This window comes from Oncorhynchus tshawytscha, linkage group LG17 (assembly GCF_018296145.1).
Source record: "Oncorhynchus tshawytscha isolate Ot180627B linkage group LG17, Otsh_v2.0, whole genome shotgun sequence".
NCBI lineage: Eukaryota > Metazoa > Chordata > Actinopteri > Salmoniformes > Salmonidae > Oncorhynchus > Oncorhynchus tshawytscha.
This window is the reverse complement of record NC_056445.1, coordinates 6109457-6133346: the sequence shown is the minus strand read 5'-3', so window position 1 is coordinate 6133346 and position 23890 is coordinate 6109457. Positions and strand designations below refer to the sequence as shown.

The following is a 23890-nucleotide window of genomic DNA, read 5'->3' as shown; positions in this document are numbered from 1 at the left end:
GCAACAGATAGCTTTCTATAGACCAGAGAAAGGCTACCCTTGAACATTTTCATTGAGGTTTAGAGTATATTATAGACCTACTTTTTCTGTCATACTTAGTCTACAGAAATTGCATGTATAACAGCCTTTAGTTTGATATATTAGGTAAGATACATCATGTTGATCACTCTAAACATCCTGTACTGCGCAAAACAGTGGTGGGGTCATCTAGACACACTGGGGATGAGTAAAAAGAGCATGTTATGAGGTCACCTTTTCCACTAATCTCTCCAGAGATGGACAATAAATATTGCATCATGGAGGTCTGAGTGTGGTGCATCTTACCACTTGTAAGGAGCCCCGAGTTGTCCACTGGTCCAGGGTAGACATTCTGGTCTCCCATCTGATATTTGTCCCAGCTGTCAAAGCCCACATATTTCTTCCACTGTTTGAACCAGTGGCTGTCCACTAGGTACCTATGTAGAAAGTGCACCGATGATTTAGATTTGAGATCACGCTAGATTAGATCTAATGAGTTTGGGGTAGCAGATGGTATCTGATAAGTAAAGATGTTTTATTTATTTATTTAAAAAGTGTGTAGCTCCAAAGTACAGGCAGGGTACCCACTAACCAGCACAGCTGAGAGAAGGACCTCCAGTTACAAAAGTCTCTGTTTCTCATTCAGTTGATCTTTGTTAATTAGAGAGAACTCGAGACAAAGGGGTCATTTCAGAATGACCAGCAGCTGATCTGTTTTTAGTTCAAAAAAATAACTTTCATTGACATTCATTTGGAGTAACGTTAAACAATGTAAAGAATGTTACAATTACCATGAAACGGATGCTTGCTAACAGTGTGAGCGAGACAAACGTTAGCTAGTTGGGACACTTGATTGTCACTAAACATCAATTATGTCAGCAGCTAACTGTTTGATACTGGCACGTTTGTGAGTGTGTTAGTTGGCAAGCCAAGTCATTTCGACAGTTGCTTTTCATGACTCCTCCCTGACTTGCCAGATGAGCTCACGTCACGGGCAAACCACTTGAAATCAAGCTAGCCAGCTTTGATTCGCAAGATCATGAAACTGAAATCATTGGGGAAATAAATGTATTTTACTAGCTACGTTGGTAACGTACCTATGTGTCTAGACATTCCCATGTTGGCAAATAACTTGGTCAATAGAAACTGTGGAATGTGGCGAAGCCGCTGGCTAGCTTTAGCTGACAGAAGCTGACAGCTAACGTTAACTGGCAAGGTAACTGTCAACACGGCCTGTCACACCCGCTCTCCGCTGCTTTAGCACTTTGACAGCCACGGTAAGGTCAGCCAGCACCTTCCTAAGACCTTTAAAAAGTTACCAGCAAACTCTTACCAAGTATCTCCCTTTCGTAGCTGTGTTTTCAGCAGTGCTGCGACTTCTCCTCTCTGGGTATCCAGATCAGCCGCTCCTCCTTCCGCCATCTTTCCTTGGACATCACCCGCTGCATGATGGGATAGAGAAGCGTCTCACACGGGCGTAAAACAGCCCTTTTCAGCCAATCATCAACCCGAACTGTGCCTAGTAGTCGGCGTGGATAGCGCTACTTCTAATGGTTCACAGCATGTGCCCTGAATATTGCTAGATCATTGTGGCTCTGATTTATAAAATATATATACCTAGAATAGAACTTGGTCCAAGAAAGACAGGAAAAGACTTGAATAGACCAGAACAATACTGTGAAGTCATTTTAAAGCCTTCCCTAGTGAAGAGTGATCCCACAAGGATCATAATAGCATAGAACATACTGATACTACACATTTTGTTTATTTAAAAACATACAGATTCATATTTATTTTGTACAGTCTTTTGTAGTCATGTTACACAGAAAATCAATCATTAAAATATTGTACACGTTTTCTATAAGCCCAACCGGTGTTAGCTCTTGTTAAATTGACAAAGATGACACAATACATCTTCGTTTAGCAATGATCCACATTCTAACATCAACAGTTATTCATCTCATTTGTAATGTACAGCTTCCTTTACTCTCCCACTGAGCCCACAGTGGTTGAATCAATGTTGTTTCCACATAACGTCATTGAAATTACGCTTAACCAACGCGGAAGACGTTGAATTGACATTGTGCCCTGTGATGATTCCTTTAATACATGGAATACAATACAGTAGGCCTAACAACAATCTATCACTTGGCAATAGACCAACAATAAAATACATGTGGAGATCAGAGTCCATTGAACAATGAGAAAGAAGCTTTTGTAATTGAACAGTTGACTTGTTCTATACCTGAAAGCACATTAGGTTGTGTAAAAGAGCAAAATTGTTCCTTTCTCTCATTGCTTATCGGGCTGCCTGATACACTTTATCTTGAATTGGAATTTCAGTTCATTTCCCAAAATGACTAAACTGAATTCGTCACTCCAATGGTGTCACTGGGGTCTTATTAGCAGTTTGAGTCCTTCACCCCCACTGGGAGGTAGCCATCTTTGATTGGTACCCCTACTGGCTCCATGCCTCCCTCGCCCTTGGGGTCAAAGGTGGCCAGCATCCTCTCCTGTTCTCTCTTGGATTTGGGTAGGTCGTTAGAGGGCTGGAGGAGGATGTGAATGCGCTGCAGAGAAGATTTGAAATATTTATAAAGAATAATGGACTGAGTAGATTGAGATAATAATGTTTGTAATGCTGTGTATCAAAGAGGAATGAAACAATGGCCATAAAAACACTGGACTGAGAAACGTAAGGTTACTTGCTTAACCCTGGTTCTCTGATAATATGGGTGAGACATCCAACTGTGGGGTTCACCAGAATAAGTAGCTCGAAGGACCAATTATACACAAGTGTTGGACACAGACAGGTCACGTGGTGAATGAGGGCACTCCCCCTCCCCTCATACTAAAGAGTCACTCACCTGCCCTCTGATCACTCTTGAACGAGACAAACTTCCTCACACGCTTGCGACTAGGGGAATGTGGTGAGATGTCGCACTCATAATATTAGAGAACCGGGGTTACACAAGTAACCTTAAGTTATCTTTCAATTATTTGTTTTGACGTCTCACTGTGGGATACGGCCAACTCCCATATCGCACATGCTCTCTGAAGCCATGCAGTCTCAATATCAACCCTCAGAGGCCCGACACCGAGGACAGTATGCACCAATGAAGGCGCAGTGACATCTTGTCGGTAGAACCTCAAAAGTATGAGGGGATGCCCAACAAGCCACGTCACAAATCTCCTGCAAGGAGATGCCCTTGAACAGTTCCCAAGAGGTGGCCATACCTCTGGTGGAGTGAGCTCTTAGGCCCTCCAGAGGCTGTAACCCTTTGCTATTATAGTCCAACACAGCTCAGCATTCAACACCATAGTGCACACAAAGCTCATTACTAAGCTAAGGACCCTGGGACTAAACACCTGCCTCTGCAACTGGATCTTGGACTTCCTGACGGGTGGCAAGGGTAGGCAACAACACATTTGCAACGCTGATCCTCAAACCGGTTCCCCTCAGGGGTGCGTGCTTAGTCCCCTCCTGTACTCCCTGTTCACCCACGACTGCGTGGCCAAGCACGAGTCCAACACCATCATTATGTTTGCTGATGACAACGTGGGTAGGCCTGATCACTGACAACAATGAGACAGCCTATAGGGAGGTCAGAGACCTAATCAGTGTGGTGCCAGGCAAACAACCTCTCCCTCAATGTAAGCAAGACAAATGAGATGATTGTGGACTACAGGAAAAGGAGGACGGCACAGGCCCCCATTTACATTGACATGTGTTATTTCATAGTTCTGATGTCTTCACTATTATTCTACAATGTAGAAAACACACACGCAAAAGGTATGTGGACACCACTTCAAATTAGTCGATTCGGCAATTTCAGCCACACCCGTTGCTGACAGGTGTATACAATCGAGCACACAGCAATGCAATGCAATCTCCATAGACAAACACTGCCAGTAGAATGGCCATACTGAAGAGCTCAGTGACTGTCAACGTGGCACCATCATATGATGCCACCTTTGCAACAAGTCAGTTTGAACTGCCCCAGTCAACTGTAAGTGCTGTTATTGTGAACGGCTTAGCCGCGAAGTGGTAGGCAACACAAGCTCACAGAACGGGGCCATTGAGTGCTGAAGCGTGTGGCGCGTAAAAATCGACTGTCCTCGGTAGCAACACTCACTACAGTGTTCTAAACTGCCTCTGGAAGCAACATCAGCACAACTGTTTGTCAGGAGCTTCATGAAATGGGTTTCTATGGCCGAGCAGCCACACACAAGCCTAAGATCTCCGTGCGCAATTCCAAGCGTCAGCTGGAAGGGTGTAAAACACCCTGCCATTGGACTCTGGAGCAGTGGAAGCACGGTCTCTGGGAGTGATGTATCACGCTTCACCATCTGGCAGTCTGACGGACAAATCTGGGTTTGGTGGATGCCAGGAGGCTACCTACCCGAATGCATAGTGCCAACTGTAAAGACCGCCATAAGGTGATGGCCTTCGTAAAGGTGAATATTCTACAGAGGTCGGACGAAGCAAATGGCTGAATGTTCCCCTATTTGGCGATTAGGGTAATGGACGAATGTGTCTACCACTGCAGACTCAGTCTTTCTTTTGTAGATCCTGTATAGCGTTGCCAGTGGTATCAGTTGATATTGTTATTATTAGGTAACGTTAGTGCCTTAGTTCTTGTGAGTCAATTCTCCTTTTGTTTTAAACTTTTTATTTTATTACCATGAAGCTGCCCATTTCTACTTATCGATGGTACCCGTATCCAGGGTTGATAAAGCACAGTTATATTATTAGATTACATTCATTTCTTTAAAGATGGTGCAGCTAACTTGGTGGTATTGCTGTAAGATGTGATTTGGAAAATGTTTTATACTTTCGTTTAAAACAGCCTAACTTTGGGTTTTAAAAGTGTTTATTATTCGTTTATTTATTATGCGCAACTTCACTATTTCAGCAGGGCTCTTCACACAATAGGTTTAGTGTTCCCCCACCACAACATGTGTGGATATTGAAAAATGTTTAATGGATCAGTTATGGTAATATGGCATCTATCCTTTTCCCACCTGGCTAGGTTTAAAATCATGAGACACACAGCTGGTTGCTCAATCACTTTTGCTCACTGGAATGTTAAATCTGAAATCGAAAGGCACATCTCCGCACTTTTGACCACTCATTTCAAAGGAGGGTGGATTGGTCAATGACATCATTCCAATTTTCATTCTAAAACTAGAGCAGCGACCATTTTAATTTGTAAAAACATACCGTTCACAATGTCAAGTGTAGAGGCAGACTCAGCAGGCCGTTTCATTATTGTAGTAGGAAGACTATATAATACACCTGTTATCTTGGCTAACATTTATGCACCAAACTGGGATATCAGTTAGTTCTTCAAATGTATTTACTCAATTACCAAATACAGACACACAGCACCTAATACTAAGTGGTGATATGAATTGTGTACTTCTGCCCAATCTGGATTGTAGCTCTCCTAAGGTATAATTTTCATCAAAGACAGTATCCACGATTCAGCTATTTCTTAAGACATATGGCATGTCTGATGCGTGACGTTGACACAATCCCACAGCTAGGGATTATTCTTCTTTCTTACCAGTTCATAAGACCTTATCACGTATAGACTACTTTTCCCTAGACAAGTAGCCTATACGAGCAGGTGTATATCATCTCAAATGAAGCTATTTCTCAAGCTTAATCAAACCCCTGGAATGTCTCCTCCAACAGTATGGGAATCAATGAAGGCTTACCTAAGGGGACAAATGATTTCCTACAGCGCAAGATTAAAGTACAATATTCAACACCTAGGGGATCTTACAAATAAAATCTTGGATTTGGATGTGGCATATTCACACTATTCATCCGCAGATTTACTAAAACAACATTTGACACTTCAGACAGTGTGCTCTTATTTCAACTCGACAAGCTGAAAATCTAATAAATTAATCTCTACACAAAAATTATGAACATGGAGAGAATTAAGGGAAAAATGATTTTTATATATATATATACACACACACAGTGCCTTGCGAAAGTATTCGGCCCCCTTAAACTTTGCGACCTTTTGCCACATTTCAGGCTTCAAACAAAGATATAAAACTGTATTTTTTTGTGAAGAATCAACAACAAGTGGGACACAATCATGAAGTGGAACGACATTTATTGGATATTTCAAACTTTTTTAACAAATCAAAAACTGAAAAATTGGGCGTGCAAAATTATTCAGCCCCTTTACTTTCAGTGCAGCAAACTCTCTCCAGAAGTTCAGTGAGGATCTCTGAATGATCCAATGTTGACCTAAATGACTAATGATGATGAATACAATCCACCTGTGTGTAATCAAGTCTCCGTATAAATGCACCTGCACTGTGATAGTCTCAGAGGTCCGTTAAAAGCGCAGAGAGCATCATGAAGAACAAGGAACACACCAGGCAGGTCCGAGATACAAAAAGATTTCCCAAGCTTTAAACATCCCAAGGAGCACTGTGCAAGCGATAATATTGAAATGGAAGGAGTATCAGACCACTGCAAATCTACCAAGACCTGGCCGTCCCTCTCAACTTTCAGCTCATACAAGGAGAAGACTGATCAGAAATGCAGCCAAGAGGCCCATGATCACTCTGGATGAACTGTAGAGATCTACAGCTGAGGTGGGAGACTCTGTCCATAGGACAACAATCAGTCGTATATTGCACAAATCTGGCCTTTATGGAAGAGTGGCAAGAAGAAAGCCATTTCTTAAAGATATCCATAAAAAGTGTCGTTTAAAGTTTGCCACAAGCCACCTGGGAGACACACCAAACATGTGGAAGAAGGTGCTCTGGTCAGATGAAACCAAAATTGAACTTTTTGGCAACAATGCAAAACGTTATGTTTGGCGTAAAAGCAACACAGCACATCACCCTGAACACACCATCCCCACTGTCAAACATGGTGGTGGCAGCATCATGGTTTGGGCCTGCTTTTCTTCAGCAGTGACAGGGAAGATGGTTAAAATTGATGGGAAGATGGATGGAGCCAAATACAGGACCATTCTGGAAGAAAACCTGATGGAGTCTGCAAAAGACCTGAGACTGGGACGGAGATTTGTCTTCCAACAAGACAATGATCCAAAACATAAAGCAAAATCTACAATGGAATGGTTCAAAAATAAACATATCCAGGTGTTAGAATGGCCAAGTCAAAGTCCAGACCTGAATCCAATCGAGAATCTGTGGAAAGAACTGAAAACTGCTGTTCACAAATGCTCTCCATCCAACCTCACTGAGCTCGAGCTGTTTTGCAAGGAGGAATGGGAAAAAATGTCAGTCTCTCGATGTGCAAAACTGATAGAGACATACCCCAAGCGACTTACAGCTGTAATCGCAGCAAAAGGTGGCGCTACAAAGTATTAACTTAAGGGGGCTGAATAATTTTGCACGCCCAATTTTTCAGTTTTTGATTTGTTAAAAAAGTTTGAAATATCCAATAAACGTCGTTCCACTTCATGATTGTGTCCCACTTGTTGTTGATTCTTCACAAAAGAATACAGTTTTATATCTTTATGTTTGAAGCCTGAAATGTGGCAAAAGGTCGCAATGTTCAAGGGGGCCGAATACTTTCGCAAGGCACTATATATATATATATATATATATTTGTTTTTAAATGTGAATCATATTTTTATTTGGCGTACCCCTGACGGCATTGCACGTACCCCAGTTTGGGAATACCTGCTCCAGAGAATACATATCGATATGGAGAAGACATGCTGTAATTCAATTTAAAATAGTTCAAATCGGGTGCATTCATCAAAGGCAATACTATCCGAGATTAGACCAGAAATAGATTCCACTTGTGATCGATGTAAGCAGGCTCCTTCTACTTTATTACACGTTTTGGACATGCCTGAAATTGACAGATCTCTGGATAGAAAATGTCTCAAAATTTGATAAGATACTGGAAAGACCTTTAGAACCTTCTGCCTTTATTGCATTATTCAGAGTGGCACCACAGGAGGCCCCTCAACAGTTCTACAGGCAACATGCTGGCATGTACTACTCTTCTAGCTAGACGTCTCATACTATTTCAGTGGAAGGATCGGTTTCCTCCTACTTTTAATTATTGGATAAAGGAAGTTATGCAACATCTCAAGCTACAGAAAATGCGCTACTCCGTCAGGGAATCTGCAATTATACTTTATAATATCTGGCAACCTTTCCTATCCTTTGTAGAAGACATGAACCCAGCTAATTTCAGAGCTCCATAAACCAACCCAAATTAGAATTTATCATTATTTTTTTTTTCAAATACAAAGATCTTATTTAACAATCTATTTCATTAGATTACTCATTGGATATCAAGCCTGCTTTAAGTCTAGTTTTGGGGTGGGGCTCTGTTAGAACATGGGGGGTTGATTTGGTAGGGGACCCGTGTGAGTTCTGCACTCTAACTGTTCTGTATTATCTGTATAATCATAAAAAATGCCAAATAAAAAAAAACTTTGTTGAGATCGGTGGAAGAAGCCCTGACCTCAAGCACATCAGACACCTTTGGGATGAATTGGAATGCCAACTGCGAGCCAGGCCTAATCGCCCAAAATCAGTGCCCGACCTTAGTAAATGCTCTTTTGACTGAATGCAAGCAAGTCCCCACAGCAAAGTTTCAACATCTAGTGGAAAGCCTTCCCAGAAGAGTAGAGGCTATAGCAACAAAGGGGGAACCAACTCCATATTAATGTTCATGATTTTGGAATGAGATGTTTGATGAGCAGGTGTCCACATACTTTTGACCATGTAGTGTATGTTGTGTCAAGAGGAAAGGAACCTAAATTCACCTCTCTGAACGTTCCTTCTGTGGTGGAGAGTTTGTAGATCATCCAGAAAGGGATGCAGACCATGGAGGCAAGAGCCAGGAGCCAGCCTATCACATAGCCCCACCAGGGGTACACATACTCATTGTTGTACTTCAGAGGGGTGTACTTGATGAGGGAGAATGCAAAGGTTGCCTAGAGAAAAAAAACAAGTATTTGATTTAGAAGTGGGCCTTGACTGGGGCCGTCAACATTTACAACTGTAACGGGTGTTTTTCCAAATCATGGGATCTGTCTAGGGCCCAGAGTTTTTCCTGGTCAGGAAAGAAATCCTTTCCCTAACCATAACTAATGACATGTTATACTGTATATGAGAGTTTACATGGGTTTGTAGGTTACTCACAATGCATGTGGCTGGGGTGACATACAGCCAGCAGTATTTAATGTAAGGTCCTGGACGGTAGCCAATCATGTCTTCGATGTTATCATAGAAGCGGTCGACACCTGGAACAACATACAGAGACAGGCTAACCATGCTGGGTTTGGTCAAAAGAGCTGTGGACACAAATGTCAACATTTGAGACTATGAAGCAGTCTCTGAACAGTACTATCAAAGGTGAGGAATATACAGTGCATTCGGGAAAGTATTCAGACCCCTTGACTCACATTTTGTTATGTTACAGCCTTATTCTAAAATGTATTAAATAATTTTTTCTCTCATCAATCCACACACACAATGACAAAGCAAAAACTGGTTTTTCGAAATGTTTGCTTTTTTTTTTTTTTTTTAACACAAAAAAAAAAAAATAGTACATCACATTTCCATAAGAATTCAGACCCTTTACTCAGTACTTTGTTGAAGCACCTTCGGCAGCAATTACAGCCTTGAGTCTTCTGGGTATGATTCTACAAGCTTCGAACACCTGTATTTGGAGAGTTTCTCCCATTCTTCCTTGCAGATCCTCTCAAGCTCTGTCAGGTTGGATGGGGAGCGTCACTACACACTTATTTTCAGGTCTCTCCAAAGATGTTCGATCTGGTTCATGTCCCGGCTCTGACTGTGCCACTCAAGGACATTTAGAGACTTGTCCAGAAGCCACTCCTGCATTGTCTTAGCTGTGTGCTTAGGGTTGTTGTCCTGTTAGAAAGTGAACATTCTCCCCAGTGAGGTCCTGAGCAATCTGGAGAAAGATTTAGTAACGAAAACTGTCTGTACTTTGAGCCGTTCATCTTTCCTTGGATCCTGACTAGTCTTCCAGTCCCTGCAGCTGAAAAACATCCCCACAGCATGATGCTGCCACCACCATAGTTCACTGTGGGGATGGTGCCAGGTTTCTTCCAGATGCTACGCTTGGCATTCAGACCAAAGAGTTCAATCTTGGTTTTGTCAGATTGGAGAATCTTGTTTCTCATGGTCCGAAAGTCCTTTAGGTGCCTTTTGTCAAACTCCAAGCAGGTTGTCATGTGCCTTTTACTGAGGATTGGCTTCCGTCGAGCCACTCTACCATAAAGGCCTAATTAGTGGAGTACTGCAGAGATGGTTATCCTTCTGGAAGGTTCTCCCATCTCCACAGAGGACCTCTGGAGCTCTGTCAGTGACAATTGGGTTCTTGGTCACCTCCCTTACCAAGGCCCTTCTCTCCCAATTGCTCAGTTTGGCCGGGTGGCCAGCTCTAGGAAGAGTCTTGGTAGTTACAAACTTCCTCCAGTTAGGAATGATGGAGGCCACTGTTGTTGGGGACCTTCAATGCTTCAGAAATGTTTTTAGTACCCTTCCCCAGATCTGGGCCTTGACACAATCTTGTCTCAGAACTCTACAATTCCTTTGACCTCATGGCTTGGTTTTTGCTTTGACATGCACTGTCAACTGTTGGACCTTATATAGACAGGTGTGTGCCTTTCCAAATCATGTCCAATGGAAACAGGATGCACCTGAGCTCTCATAGCAAAGGGTCTGAACACTTTTGTAAGTAAGATTATTATTATTTTTTTTATAAATGAGCAAAAATGTCTCAAATCGTGTTTTGTCATAATGGGGTTTTGTGTGTAGATTCATGAAAAAATAACATTTTATCAATTTTAGAATAAGGCTGTAACATAAAAATGAGGAAAAAGTGAAGGGGTCTGAATACTTTCCCGAATGCACTGTATTCCTGAATAAACCAGTTACAGTTCTGTCTTTGTGGGATTGATATGGTGTAACTATCTTTTGAACGGTTCCATCAGATATTTTGTTGTTGTTGTAGAATTGTATTCTAACTTACCATAGACCCATGCGATGGAGACCGTCTCAAAGATGGCCATGAAGAGAAGACACATGCCACTAGCAGCATAGTAGTCCATCAGCTGGAATACATATAACCCACCCTGAAGAGAGACAAGAAAACAACTCAAAAACACTCGAGACCGGTGTGGAAGAACTTCTGGCCTGCACAGACCCCTGACCTAAACCCCATCGAACACCTTCAGAACGAATTGGAACGCTGATGGCGAGACAGGCCTAATCGCCGTAGCAAGGTTCCAATATCTATTGGAAAGCCTTCTGTTATAGCATCAAATGGGGACCAACTCCGTATTAATACCCATGATTTTGGAATGAGATGTTCGAGCAGGAGTCCACATATATATTTTTTTAAACCCCCTTTTTCACGACATCCAATTGGTAGTTACGATCTTGTCTCATCACTGCAACTCCCCAACTGGCTCTGGAGAGGCGAAGGTCAAGTCATGCGTCCTCTGAAACATGACCTGCTAAGCCTCGCTTTAATTTATTGTTTTTTATTTAACCTTTATTTAACTAGGCAAGTCAGTTAAGAACAAATTCTTATTTACAATTACGGCCTACCGGGGAGCAGTACCTTGTTCAGGGGCAGAACGACAGAATTTTACCTTGTCAGCTCGGGGATTCGATCCAGCAACCTTTCGGTTACTGGCCCAACGCTCAAACCGCGCCGCTTCATAACACCTGCTTGCTTAACCCGGAAGCCAGCCGCATCAACATGTCGGAGGAAACGCTCAACTGATGACCAAAGTCAACTTGCAGGTGCCCTGCCCGCCACAAGGAGTCACTAGAGCGCGATGAGTGAAGGAAAGCCCCCTGGCCAAACCCTCCCCTAACTCGGACAACGCTGAGCCAATTATGCGCCGCCCTATGGGACTCCCGGTCACAGCCAGCTGTGACACAGCCTGGTATCAAACCTCCAGGCAGTAGTGATGCCTCAACACTGTGATACAGTGCCTTAGACTGCTGCGACACTCAGGAGGCCCCTGGTCATGTAGTGTACAACTGTCCTGAACCACAGTGATGAGGCTGTTAATCACTCTAAAGTGGTTTCTGTCCGCAAAATGAAAATGTCCTAGGTAATAAAACAAATCAGGGAATATATTTGTTTTTAACGCAATCTCGACCAGCCACCTGGTAAGTTAGACTTGATGTCTGTCTGCATATTACAGCTAAAGAACACATTGAAATAGGCCTTGAGGGTTTCTCCCCAACCCAGTCCCCAGGCAGGTGTCTCCCCCTAACTAACCCATGAGGGTTAATTCCAAATTCCAGATGTGATGCCTACCTCCATCAACATGATCAGGCCCATGAGGAAGGAGATGAAGGCCACTAAAGCCAGAAAGAGCTCCCTGCGGTTCTTACGACGAAACACCTCGGGATACATGTCCACCATGGCCGTTGTCAAGCTCTCTACACACACAAACTGGAGAGAAAGGGAGAGGTATTTTAACACATCTCAGTTCTAGGCATGTTTGGTAACAAATAGTAAGCATCTCTGATATCATGTTAGGCTAGGTATGTTTGGTTACATAGATAACAATGATCTTGGATCGCCACTCAGTTCTCGTTGTACAGAAGTGGTCCGTTTTGTCCTTAACTGGGCCAATTTTCTTGACAGTACGTTCATAAACATTGTAAATGAATTAGGAGGCCTTACTTGACTGTCCAACCCTAGCAGGATGATCATGATAAAGAAGAAGACGGCCCATAGTGAAGAAAACGGCATCATGGCCACAGCACGAGGGTATGCAATGAAGGCCAGGCCAGGACCTAATGAAGAGAGAACAGGGAATCATATATAATAGCGAAATAACATTATACCTGCATTTGAACAAATTATTGAAATGATCTAAATGAACAACTAGGTCACATTAAAAACACACACTCACCAGACTCTGCTACCTCTGAGATGGGGACATCCTGTTCATAAGCCATGAAACCCAGGATGGAGAAGATGGCAAAGCCTGCCACAAAGCTTGTCCCACTGTTCAGGAAGCACAGGGCCAGGCAGTCTCTGCAAAACAAGATCCCAAAGACATGAAGATTTAAGGGGAGTTTGTTTCCGTCTTATAAGGGAATAATAAAAACAGAACCAATAATTACCATAGTGTGTGTGGTGTGTGTGTTTGGTAAGAGTGTTTAATGCATCTTTAGCGTACTTGTAGCAGTTGTTGTTGTACTTGTTGTAACTCCCCAATGCTATGAGGGAGCCTAGACAGATTGCATAGGAGAAGAAGATCTGGGTGCCTGCATCCATCCATACCTGTTATACAGAGAGAGGTGAGGGCACAGAGGCCAGTTAAGCAACTACTGTAGGAGAAAAATGACTAATAAAGGCAAAGGTGTGTCATCTAGGGATGGTATTGGATCATACCTAAGATCATGAATAATGATGCCGTTTTAATAATGTTTACATATCTTAAATTACTCATATCACATCTATATACTGTATTTTATACCATCTACTGCACCTTGCCTATGCAGCTCCGCCATTGCTCATCCATATATTTATATGTACATATTCTCATTCATCCCTTTAGGTGTGTGTGCATAAGGTCGTTGTTGGGGAATTGTTAGATTACTTGTTAGATGTGTGTGTATTTGGTAGTTGTTGGGAATTGTTAGAATATTTGTTAGATATCACTGCCCTGTTGGAACTAGAAGCACAAGCACTTCGCTACACTAGCATTAACATCTGCGAACCAATAACATTTGATTTGAATAAAACAGTGCAAATTACAAGCCTCCTTTTAAAAAGTAATGGAGAGTGACCCGTTTTTGTTTTGGCAGGTTTCCTGACTGTGGGCCACCATTTATTTATTTATATATAAAAACATGTCCCAAAAGCATGATGCACATGGTAAAAATAAAAAACACACCATTAGTTATGTGTTGTCAGAATGTGAGAGTTAAAGAGCAACATGCGGAGCACCACGTTGCATGCTTGTTTCACCTTGCTCTTCCTCTTTGTCCCTAATGAGTTTACCTAATCATTAAGGACCACTGACACCGCAGAGGTGAATTGTCAACCAGTCAGTTAAACGTCTTGTGGTCTAAACATTGATTAACAAGCCCCACCTCTCAAATCCACAACCAGAGACTGAAGATCTGAAAGGTGAGAACGGGGCAGCAAAGGGCCCTGGGATGATGACGCAATCAAAATATGTGCCCTGCTAGGGTGTAGATGGGTGGACTTCGAGAAAGGGCAGGAGAAATCTGTGTTGCAATGCCATGAATCCCACCGGCTCAAACTCCCTGCAGACAAACACAATAGGTTTTGGTACGGAGTTTGCCAAACTCTAAAATCTATGGCATGAGCCATGCTGCGGCTGAGTCCCAATTCCCAAATTTCCCAGTCCACCATGTGGAGAAAAGCACTTTGATGATGCTGAACCTGAAAATACCGGGCTTTGGTCCAGACCAGGCTAAGCCAGTTGAGGGCTGAGCCCTGACACCCTGAGGGGGGGAGTCTAGCAGCTGGAGGGTCCTGGAGGTCAGTGTTCCCCTTCAGTGCAGTGTCCCTGCCCCTCCGTGCAACCCCACCACTCACAGCCTCCTACAGACTCTTTCATGGAGCACAGATGGACCGAGCAGAAAATAGCATTCCAGATAACCCTGGGATATTTACACTCACACCTGGAGGACCTTCACCCAAGGACCTTATTCCAAACTTCAAATTCCCTAGTCTGGAAAGACATAGGGTAATATTGAGATAACTATTATGGACAATTTCTTTGAAATCATACCAGTCTCGAACATACCTCACTATGTTCTGATAGTCACCTCATTGTAAAATACTGAAAGTAGACTGTTTGCTATTCTGAGTATAAAATGTCATTTCATAACATTGCTCCCACAACAATAAGCTACCTGATGCAAGTGCGTGGTTCAGTCAACAGGGTTTCTACTATGTAACAGCAGGGGACAGGGGTTCTTATTGTTGTGGTACCTACCTGAGGGTCTGCTAGTCTTGACAGGTCAGGGTAAAGGTAGAACTTGATCCCTAGGTCCGCTCCAGGTAAAGTGACGCCACGAATCAGCAGAACTATTAGCATCAGGTAGGGGAAGGTAGCTGTGAAGTACACCACCTGTAGATTGGATGGAATCATATTGAAAAAGTCAGTGATCTAACCCATCAGGGTCATAACACTTTTTTTTATTTATTCCTCCTGTTTCACTCTGCTTCCTCTGTGTAGATCTTTACACTCGTACCCGTATACGGGTTCAAAATAGAAGATTTGGACACTGATAAGCACCTAAATTGGAACACAGTGGCTGTACGGTAACATGCTATACATGACCTCAGAGCTCAAGGTTTCCGCTTTACAGACCAGTATTCGTTTAGACTGACAGCGGCTCTGAACTTGAACACCGCACATGACAAGAAGTTGCCCCCATCCCTCCCGCTAGTTGGGCAACTTTTGCAACATTTTTGTTGTCTGAATGAGGGAAATGCTGTAAATAAATAAGACGACGTATTTCGAAAAGATGAGACGTTAAGGATTATAATGAATACAGCTTTGATGTTATACAAGCAAGCCATACACCCATTAGTCCAAATGTGCACTTCACATTTCCTTATCATAAAACCCATGTAATATACACTGTTAACGTTTATGCTCACTATGCTCGATGTACAGTTACAAGATGATATGGCGTCATACCATTGGTTGCTCTGAACAGAATGCCCGTTTGTGGTATTGTGAACACGCATTTGAATGCACTTGTCACCCTATTCTATGCACACCAAAATTACAATCTGCTTCCTGGAATTGCCTTGTGAAAGCCTCACACTAAGATTGTATTTTAATGAACATGACCCTGATCTGTAACTTAGCTAGCCATGTTGGCAATGGAACACTTTAAAATTATGCCCACCTGACCAGATTGCGATTTATAATGGACCTTTTGTGGAATGCACAAACAACAGTAATTGTGTAAAGTGCAGGATGCAGGGATGTCTTCATTTTACATTACATTTTAGTCATCGAGTAGATGCTCTTATCCAGAGTAATGAGTGCAAACATTTATATATTTGTTGGTAGTGGTCCCCCATGGGAATAGAACCCACAACCCTGGTGCCACAGGAGGCTGCTGAGGGTAGAGCACCTCATAATAATGTCCAGAACAGAGCAAATGGAATGGCAAACCATGCATTTCATATCATTCCACTGATTCCGCTCCAGTCATTACCACGAGCCCGTCGTCCCCAATTAAGGTGCCACCAACCTCGTGCCATGCTCTACCAACTAAGCCACATGGGAGTTCCAAAGAAAACTACAAGTCTGCTTGATCTAGTTCCTCAACGGCACAGTAAGGAGAGTACAAGAAAAGCACCTTAGTGGAAAATGGTTCTTTGAGTCATAAAAGTGCATTGAAATGAGGTAGGAACTGTGCACACTTTGGAGAGTTGTGTGGCCACTTAGAAACTCCAGTTAGACCTTTCACTCAAAAAATGTTTTTGGGGGGGTGCACTTACCCCAAATATCCCATGAATATTCGTATCATGTTACTGAATGTATCCAGAGTATTTTCACATTTCGTTGTCAACAAACGTGGTGAAACATACATTTGCACCACAGTAAATGCACATAAAATGTAATGTTTGGAATCAACCTAGATTCAGATTAAATGTTTTGTCATCACCTTTAGTCTAATAATTTTCCCATAATCTCCAAATGGTTCCCTTTTGATTGCAACCACTGTTATGCATATACTTTCAATATTTCCTCTGTAATAAACATTTCAATTGATCCCAATCCATATAGGCCAACTCCCACAAGTGTAAGGGGTTAATGAACAGGACTCTGGTGGAGTAAATAAATAAAGACAGGAAGAATTGAAAGAAACAAGTCCACCTTCCCAGTGGATTTGACCCCTTTCCAGATGCAGAAGTAACACATGACCCAGGCGATGGCCAGACAGAAGGCCAGGTCCCAGTTCAGAGAGCCCATGTGGTCGATGCCAGAAGACAGCCTCAAGGCTCTTCTCCTGAATAAACACATAACACAGGTGGTCAGAACAAAATCACAACGGATGAAGTGCAATAACAATTCTAGTTTAGATATTCTGATTTTAAGTACCCTCAGCTACTCCAAATAAGGTTAAAATCTTAGACTTGAGGGTCCGGTTTCCAGGACACAGATTAAGCCTAGCCCTGGACAACAACAAAAATATTTGAATTGAGATGTGTTGAATAACAAAGAGAGGTGCTATGAATACTTACTCCCAGAATTCAATGACAGGGGATGTGGAGTTTTCGGGCAGGGTGTAGTTGACAGAATCGTTCCTCCTCTGAAACTCCACGCAATTTTCTTAGATAAAAATGTTCACACGTTGCATCATTACCACCATAAAATCACTGACAAGTGTTAAAAGCAGTAATAATTCAATCATTTTTTATTTGTAATATCGCTCTATACAGCAAAGCCACTTAAAAAACAATTTAAAAAGCGGACATTTCCATTATTATTGTTGTCTCACCTGTATTCCAGGTGTTGTTACAGGAGGACCAAGGGAGTTCCCAGGAGAAGGAGAAAGACAGGTAGAAGATTCCCCAAGCCAGAACCACAATGTAGTAGGAGTTCAGCAGAGCCACAATGATCTGGGTGCCATAGCCAAGACCTGGATCAAAGACAGGGACAGACAGGGAGGAATGGATAGAAAGTAAATAAAAAGTCCCACTTTGTAGTAAGTGTCACTCAAACCAGGAAACATGGTAGTAACTATGTAATTACAATATAAGTACACATTGTTTATAACAGTGACACATGAAAAGGGGTAAAAAGCTCAGACACAAACCCTTATTGTATAGCATAACTTTGTTTACAGTATAAAGGAAGATATAGTCCCATAGGAAAGAGCAGGTTACCCTCAAAGAGTGGACTGATCTTCCTCCAACAGGTGATGCCTCCCTCGCTGGTGTACTGGCCCAGAGCAGTCTCCAGGAAGAACACAGGTATGCCACAGGTGAACAGGAAGATCAGGTATGGGATGAGAAATGCACCTGGGGGATGGGAAATGGGGAGTCATTCAAAAAAATATACAGTGTACAAAACATGCTCTTTCCATGACAGACTGACCAGGTGAATCCAGATGAAATCCATGATCCCTTATTGATGTCACCTTGTTACATCCATTTCAAAATCAGTGTAGACGAAGGAGAGGAGACAGATTAAAGAAGGATTTTTAAGCCTCGAGACAATTGAGACATGAATTGTGTGTGTGTGTGTGTGTGTGCGCCATTCAGAGGGTGAATGGGCAAGACAAAAGATTCAAGTGCCTTTGAACGGGGCATGGTCGTAAGTGCCAGGAGCACCGGTTTGAGTGTCCCAAGAACTGCAATGCTGCTGGGTTTTTTACGCTCAACTGTTTCCTGTGTGTATCAAGAATGGTCCACCACCCAAAGGACATCCAGCCAAAAGCAAGCCAATGGTCAAAAACGGGACATTGAGGAAAGAGGACAAAGGAAGCTGACACAAATTGTGCGTAACAGACATGCTACAATTAGTAAACTGACAGTCAAGCACAAGATTGGTGTCCAAAGACCCATAAAGGAATGCACAACTTGTCGTTCCTTGACACAAATGGGGTATGGCAACTGACGACCTTACCGAGTCCCACTTCCTTCAGTCAAAAACAACAAACTGCGGTTGCAGTGGACTAAGGAACAAAAACACTGGATACTGGATGATTGTAAAAAAAAATTGCCTGGTCTGCTGAATCCCAGTTCCTGCTGATGGGAGGACTAGGGTATGGAGAAAACCACAAGTACATGCATCCATCATGCCGCGTGTCAACACTTCAGGCTGGTGGTGATGGTGTGGGATGTGTTTTCATGGCACACATTGGGCCCCTTGATAAAATTCTTAACATTATTGCCAATCAGGTGCATCCCTTCATGGCAGCAGTGTATCCATTTGCAAATACATTTTTGTCAGCAGGATAATGCCCCATGCCACAAGACTAGGATTGTCCAGGAATGGTTCCACAGACATGACAGTGAATTCCTCTTACTGCAGTGGCCTGCCCAGTCACTAGATCTCAATCCAATCTGTGGGATCAAATCAAACCTTATTTGTCACATGCGCCGAATACAACAGGTGTAGTAAACCTTACCGTCAAATGCTTACTTACAAGCTCTTAACCAACAATGCAGTTAAGAAAATAGAGTTAAGAAATATTGACTAAATAAAACTAAAGTCAAATATAAAGTCAAAAATAAAATGAAAAACAAGAAAATAGCCAGGCTATATTTTATTTACTTAACTAGGCAAGAACAAATTCTTATTTACAATGAAGGCCTACCCCGGCCAAACCCTCCCCTAACCCGGATGACGCTGGGACAATTGCGCACCACCCTAGGGACTCCTGATCACTGCGGGTTGAGATACAGCCCGGGATCGAACCAGGGTCTGCACTGACGCGTCTAGCACTGCGATACAGTGCCTTGGACCGCTGCGCCACTCGGCAGCCCTATATACAGGGGGTACCGGTACAGAGTCAATGTGCGGGGGTATAATTTATTTGAGGCAATTTCTACATGTAGGTAGGGGTAGAGTGACAACGCATAGATAATAAAACAGCAAGTAGCTGCAGAGTAAAAACAAAGGTGGGGGGGGGGCCTTTGTCTGACACCACCTAGTATATAGGTCCTGGATGACAGGAAGCTTGGCACCAGTGATGGACTGGGCAGTACGCACTACCCTCTGTAGTGCCTTATGGTCGGATGCCGAGGTGATGCAACTGGTCAGGATGCTCTCGATAGTGCAGCTGTAGAACTTTTTGAGGATCTGGGGAACCAGAAAATCTTTTGTCTCCTGAGGGGGAAAAGGCATCGTTGTGCCCTATTCACAACTGTCTTGTTTGGAACATGATAGTTTGTTGGTGATGTGGACACCAAGGAACCGCTCCACTATGAAGCTGTCAACCCGCGCCCCGTCGATGTTAATGGAGGCCTGTTCAGCCAGCCTTCTCCTGTAGTCCATGATCAGCTCCTTTGTCTTGCTCACGTTGAGGGAGAGGCTGTTGTCCTGGCAACACACTGCCAGCTCTCTGACTTCCTCCCTATAGGCTGTCTCATCGTTGTCGGTGATCAGGACTACCACTGTTGTGTGGTAGGCAACCATAATGGTGTTGGAGTCATGCTTGGCCAGGCAGTCATTGGTAAACAGGGAGTACAGGAAGGAACCAAGCACGCATCCCTGAGGGGCCCCCGTGTTGAGGATCAGTGTGGCTAATGTGTTGATGCCTACTCTTACCACCTGGGGGCGGCCCGTCAGGAAGTCCAGGATCCAGTTGCAGAGGGAGGTGTTTAGTCTCAGGTTCCTTAGCTTAGTGATGAGCTTTAAGGGCACTATGGTGTTAAACACTGAGTTGTAGTCAATGAATAGCATTCTCATATAGGTGTTCCTTCTGTCCAGGTGGGAAAGGGCAGTGTGGAGTGCGATTGAGACGGCATAATCTGTGGATCTGTTGGTACGGTATGCAAATTGCTGTGGGTCTAGTGTTTCTGGGATAATGGTGTTGTTGTGAGCCATGACCAGCCTTTCAAAGCAATTCATGGCTATACGTGAGTGCTAAGGGGCAGTAGACATTTAGGCAGGTTACCTTCGCTTTCTTGGGCACAGGGACTATGATGGACTGCTTTAAACATGTAGGTATTACATACTAGGTCAGTGAGAGGTTGAAAATGTCAGTGAAGTCACATGCCAGTTGGTACGCGCATGCTCTGGGTACACGTTCTGGTAATCAGTCTGGCCCCGCGGCCTTGTGAATGTTGACCTGTTTAAAGGTCTTGCTCACATCGGCTACGGAGAGCGTGATCACACAGACGTCCGGAACATCTTGCAGGCTTTAGTGTTGCTTGCCTCGAAGCGAGCATAAAAGGCTGAGATGGAACGAGCGAGTCGGAGTAAAGATACACTACCAGCCAACTTGACAGAACTGTGGAAAGCATTGGAATTAACATGGGAACGATTGACACCTCGTAGAGTCCATGCCCGACGAATTGAGGCTGTTCTGCAGTCACAAGGGAGTGCATCCATTTTTTACACTTTTTAAAATTTTTATAGCTCAGGTCATCCCGGGAATCTATCCTGGCGTTACAAGTGCCATGCTCTACCAACTGAGATACCGAGGACCATGAGTCAATGATAAGGTACGCCTAAGAAAGTCAGAATTACCTCATGTAGACACTATAATAAAGGTGTTTCATCCATAGGGTTTCACAGACATACATTCCAGTCTGTGAATAATCTCAATGTCAACAAATTTGATTTTCACGCAGAGTTTATGACGCAACGCAGTCTGTCGACTTTTGACGTCAGCCAATCTGAGGATGTTTAGAGTGCTTGGATGGATGGATTTCCGGAGCATGGCAAACGCTGCAGGGGCAACTGCTTGACCACAGGCTATTTAGGACGGAGGGGAAACAGCTGTGACATTCTCTGACCCTTAACCTCTGATCGCATACACCCCACAGAGAGAAACATCTGATGTAGCACCTACATAAGCATTTCCCTAAACCCATGGCCTGATCTAAATAGGCCTGAGTCCCAATTAGACCCAACAATGTTTTTATAGCTAGGCCTCAGTGTATGTTATTAATAACAAACGTTATTACATTAAAAAAGCCATTTGCAAATCGGTTGCTGGAGATACACGGTTGAAGCTGTGTACCACTAGGACCTAAAATGAACAAGTCAAGAAAATAATTAGCAAACTATTATTTTCAATTAAGAACAAATCCTTATTTAAAATGACGACCTGTCAAACATTAATACATGCTCGTCTTTGTGACTCCAAATTAAACGTCTGTGACCTAGCCTGGGCTCATCCTTTAGAACTTACCTCCTCCGTTCTTGTAGCAGAGGTAAGGAAAGCGCCACATGTTCCCCAGGCCGATGATGGATCCCATCACAGACAGGATGAACTCCAGTTTGTTGCTCCATTGGCCCCTCTCCTGCATCTTCTCCTCTGACTGGAGCTGAGGGACAGGGACCAGGTCCTTCAACATGCTGCTGTTCTTGCCATTTGAGAGGCCCGCTTGAACTATTTCAAGCAATAAAAACACAGAATGAGTTTGGCTGTTTTCAAGACAAGTAGCTACATGTAGTGACGCACATACACGTATATGTAATTTAAAATGTAAAGTCACATGTAAGTAACCTAGGTACCTGTCTGGTTGAGTTATTATTCCACTTCATGTCAAGCCATGTTGGCCAAGGAGTGGAAAGTTAGCAAAACAGGTTCCAGATTTCAGGGTAACATGTAAGTACGTCAAGTACATTGATACTGCGCCATATCTTTTGTCTAATGACTCCTCAAATAATGTTTGTGGCTCTCTCAAACTGCCATCTGAAGAACTTAATGTACTTAAAAAAAAAAAGGCAGAGCTTTACACAATCAAGTTCAGGCCAACCTTAAATTGATTAACATGTGGCATTGATCACCATGTGCCATTATGTCATGTACATACTGTACTGACATTGATCATGAATGGGTGGGAGCGGCAAAAGCCCTGAGACCGCATGCTTACAGAATTGATTAACTCTTTACAAATGTTTTACATTGAAAATCTAAAATCTGGGCAAACAGCCCAGGATGATTCCACACTATAAACCTTAGATCTCACACTAAAATATGCCCAGAGATGAAGTCATCTTACAACTTATTTGATACAAAATAAAAATGTAGAAAAAGACATGACGTACCATGTTTAACACCAATGTCTTAGAATTCAAATATAAGTACGTACCATTCATTGTTATGGGGTGTCTCAAGTCTCAAGTTTGGCTCTCAGTCAGTGAATATTGATCTGTAGATATTCACATTTTAGTATTTAACATGAGGAGCAAACAGGGGGTGGGAGGGGTTGTAATCCTAAATTTAGGCTCAGCCTCCAATCTACTCTCTACCCATATGACCCCTCCCCTCTTAGATACTCCCACTTATTGAGTCAGTTGATTCTAAACACTTAAAATAGTCATTCACAAGGCATACAGGACCATGTAACAAATGAATCAAAGATTAATTATACAATTTGTTTTGGTTAATGATCCAGTGTCCAACTGCAATCACCTACATCCTGTCTCGTGATCAACGTTTGCCTCTCTGGTTAGCATGTCTTTTAAAGAGGTGAGTGGGTGAAAGCAGCGGAGGTCAGGACTGGATTTTACTTGGCTTTGTTTCCACTGGTTAGTGGGTTTCCCTAAATACAGTAGCTGAAGCAGATGTGTTCAGAATCACATTAGATGCAATTAACGCACCTTTACTGCATTCCCCTGCACAGGTACACTAATGGAACACTAATGTGAATTTAAATCCTGCGATTAGATATTTGCACGATTAGACTTATCGCCAAGCCAAACAATGAATTAAAGAGGGCAGACAAAAGAAAACACAATGAGTTCATAGCATTGTTGCAAGAAAATTGATTTCATATTGGTGTACAACAGTCAACTGACTGCCAATATTAGATTTTTTTTTTTTAAACTCCTAATGAACCTTTCCTTCTCCTTTGACAACTCCTACAGACTAAGACATACAGGTTGATCTGGGATTGGGCGTGAGACGAAAACATGTGAGAAACATGGGAAGCCACATGCGGCCAGGGAGATTCTGCTAGATACTATGGGTCTCTCGTCATGGGTTCAATACCAGAGGTTGTGTCCTGAATCCTTTGATCCCACGGCTCCAGAAACAGTCAGGCCTTCTGATGACCCACCCCAAACTATCTAAGACATTGGTATTGAACTTAAATGACATATTAAATCATCTCAAACAGGAAATTGTATATAATGGTATTGAAAATAAAAGAAAAAAA

At 42.9% G+C, this 23890-nt stretch overlaps 2 protein-coding genes across 6 annotated transcripts in view; both read right to left on the bottom strand.

Annotated features, from left to right (window-relative positions):
- The window catches only part of LOC112216761 (ubiquitin carboxyl-terminal hydrolase 15), a 40628-nt gene extending 39123 nt beyond the window's left edge, over positions 1–1505 (bottom strand). For all 5 annotated transcript variants that reach the window (XM_024376815.2, XM_024376817.2, XM_024376816.2 and 2 more), the window contains exons 1-2: positions 1352–1505; positions 325–455 (exon numbers count right to left, since the gene is read on the bottom strand). In XM_024376815.2, coding sequence (XP_024232583.1) covers positions 325–455; positions 1352–1440 — 220 coding nt within the window. In that variant the 5' untranslated portion in view covers positions 1441–1505. The remainder of the gene's footprint in view (positions 1–324; positions 456–1351) is intronic.
- Positions 1506–1764: 259 nt separating this feature from the next.
- LOC112216760 (sodium- and chloride-dependent GABA transporter 2) lies at positions 1765–23806 on the bottom strand. The gene is made up of 15 exons (XM_024376814.2): positions 22823–23806; positions 21916–22116; positions 17936–18070; positions 17548–17688; positions 17291–17378; positions 16923–17055; positions 15018–15152; positions 13224–13327; positions 12954–13078; positions 12722–12834; positions 12350–12487; positions 11045–11147; positions 9184–9284; positions 8805–8975; positions 1765–2588 (listed from the first exon to the last, which is right to left on the bottom strand). Exons 1-15 carry the CDS (start codon positions 22827–22829, stop codon positions 2421–2423), a joined length of 1863 nt encoding a protein of 620 aa, XP_024232582.1. The 5' UTR covers positions 22830–23806; the 3' UTR covers positions 1765–2420.
- Positions 23807–23890: the final 84 nt, after the last annotated feature.

Coding starts and splice junctions, on each gene's coding strand:
- LOC112216760 (XM_024376814.2), bottom strand. Junction 18,071..21,915: donor CTGCTACAAGAACGGAGGAG/GTAAGTTCTAAA, acceptor CCCATCCCCCAG/GTGCATTTCTCATCCCATAC. Junction 17,379..17,547: donor TAACAACACCTGGAATACAG/GTGAGACAACAA, acceptor TTTTTATCTAAG/AAAATTGCGTGGAGTTTCAG.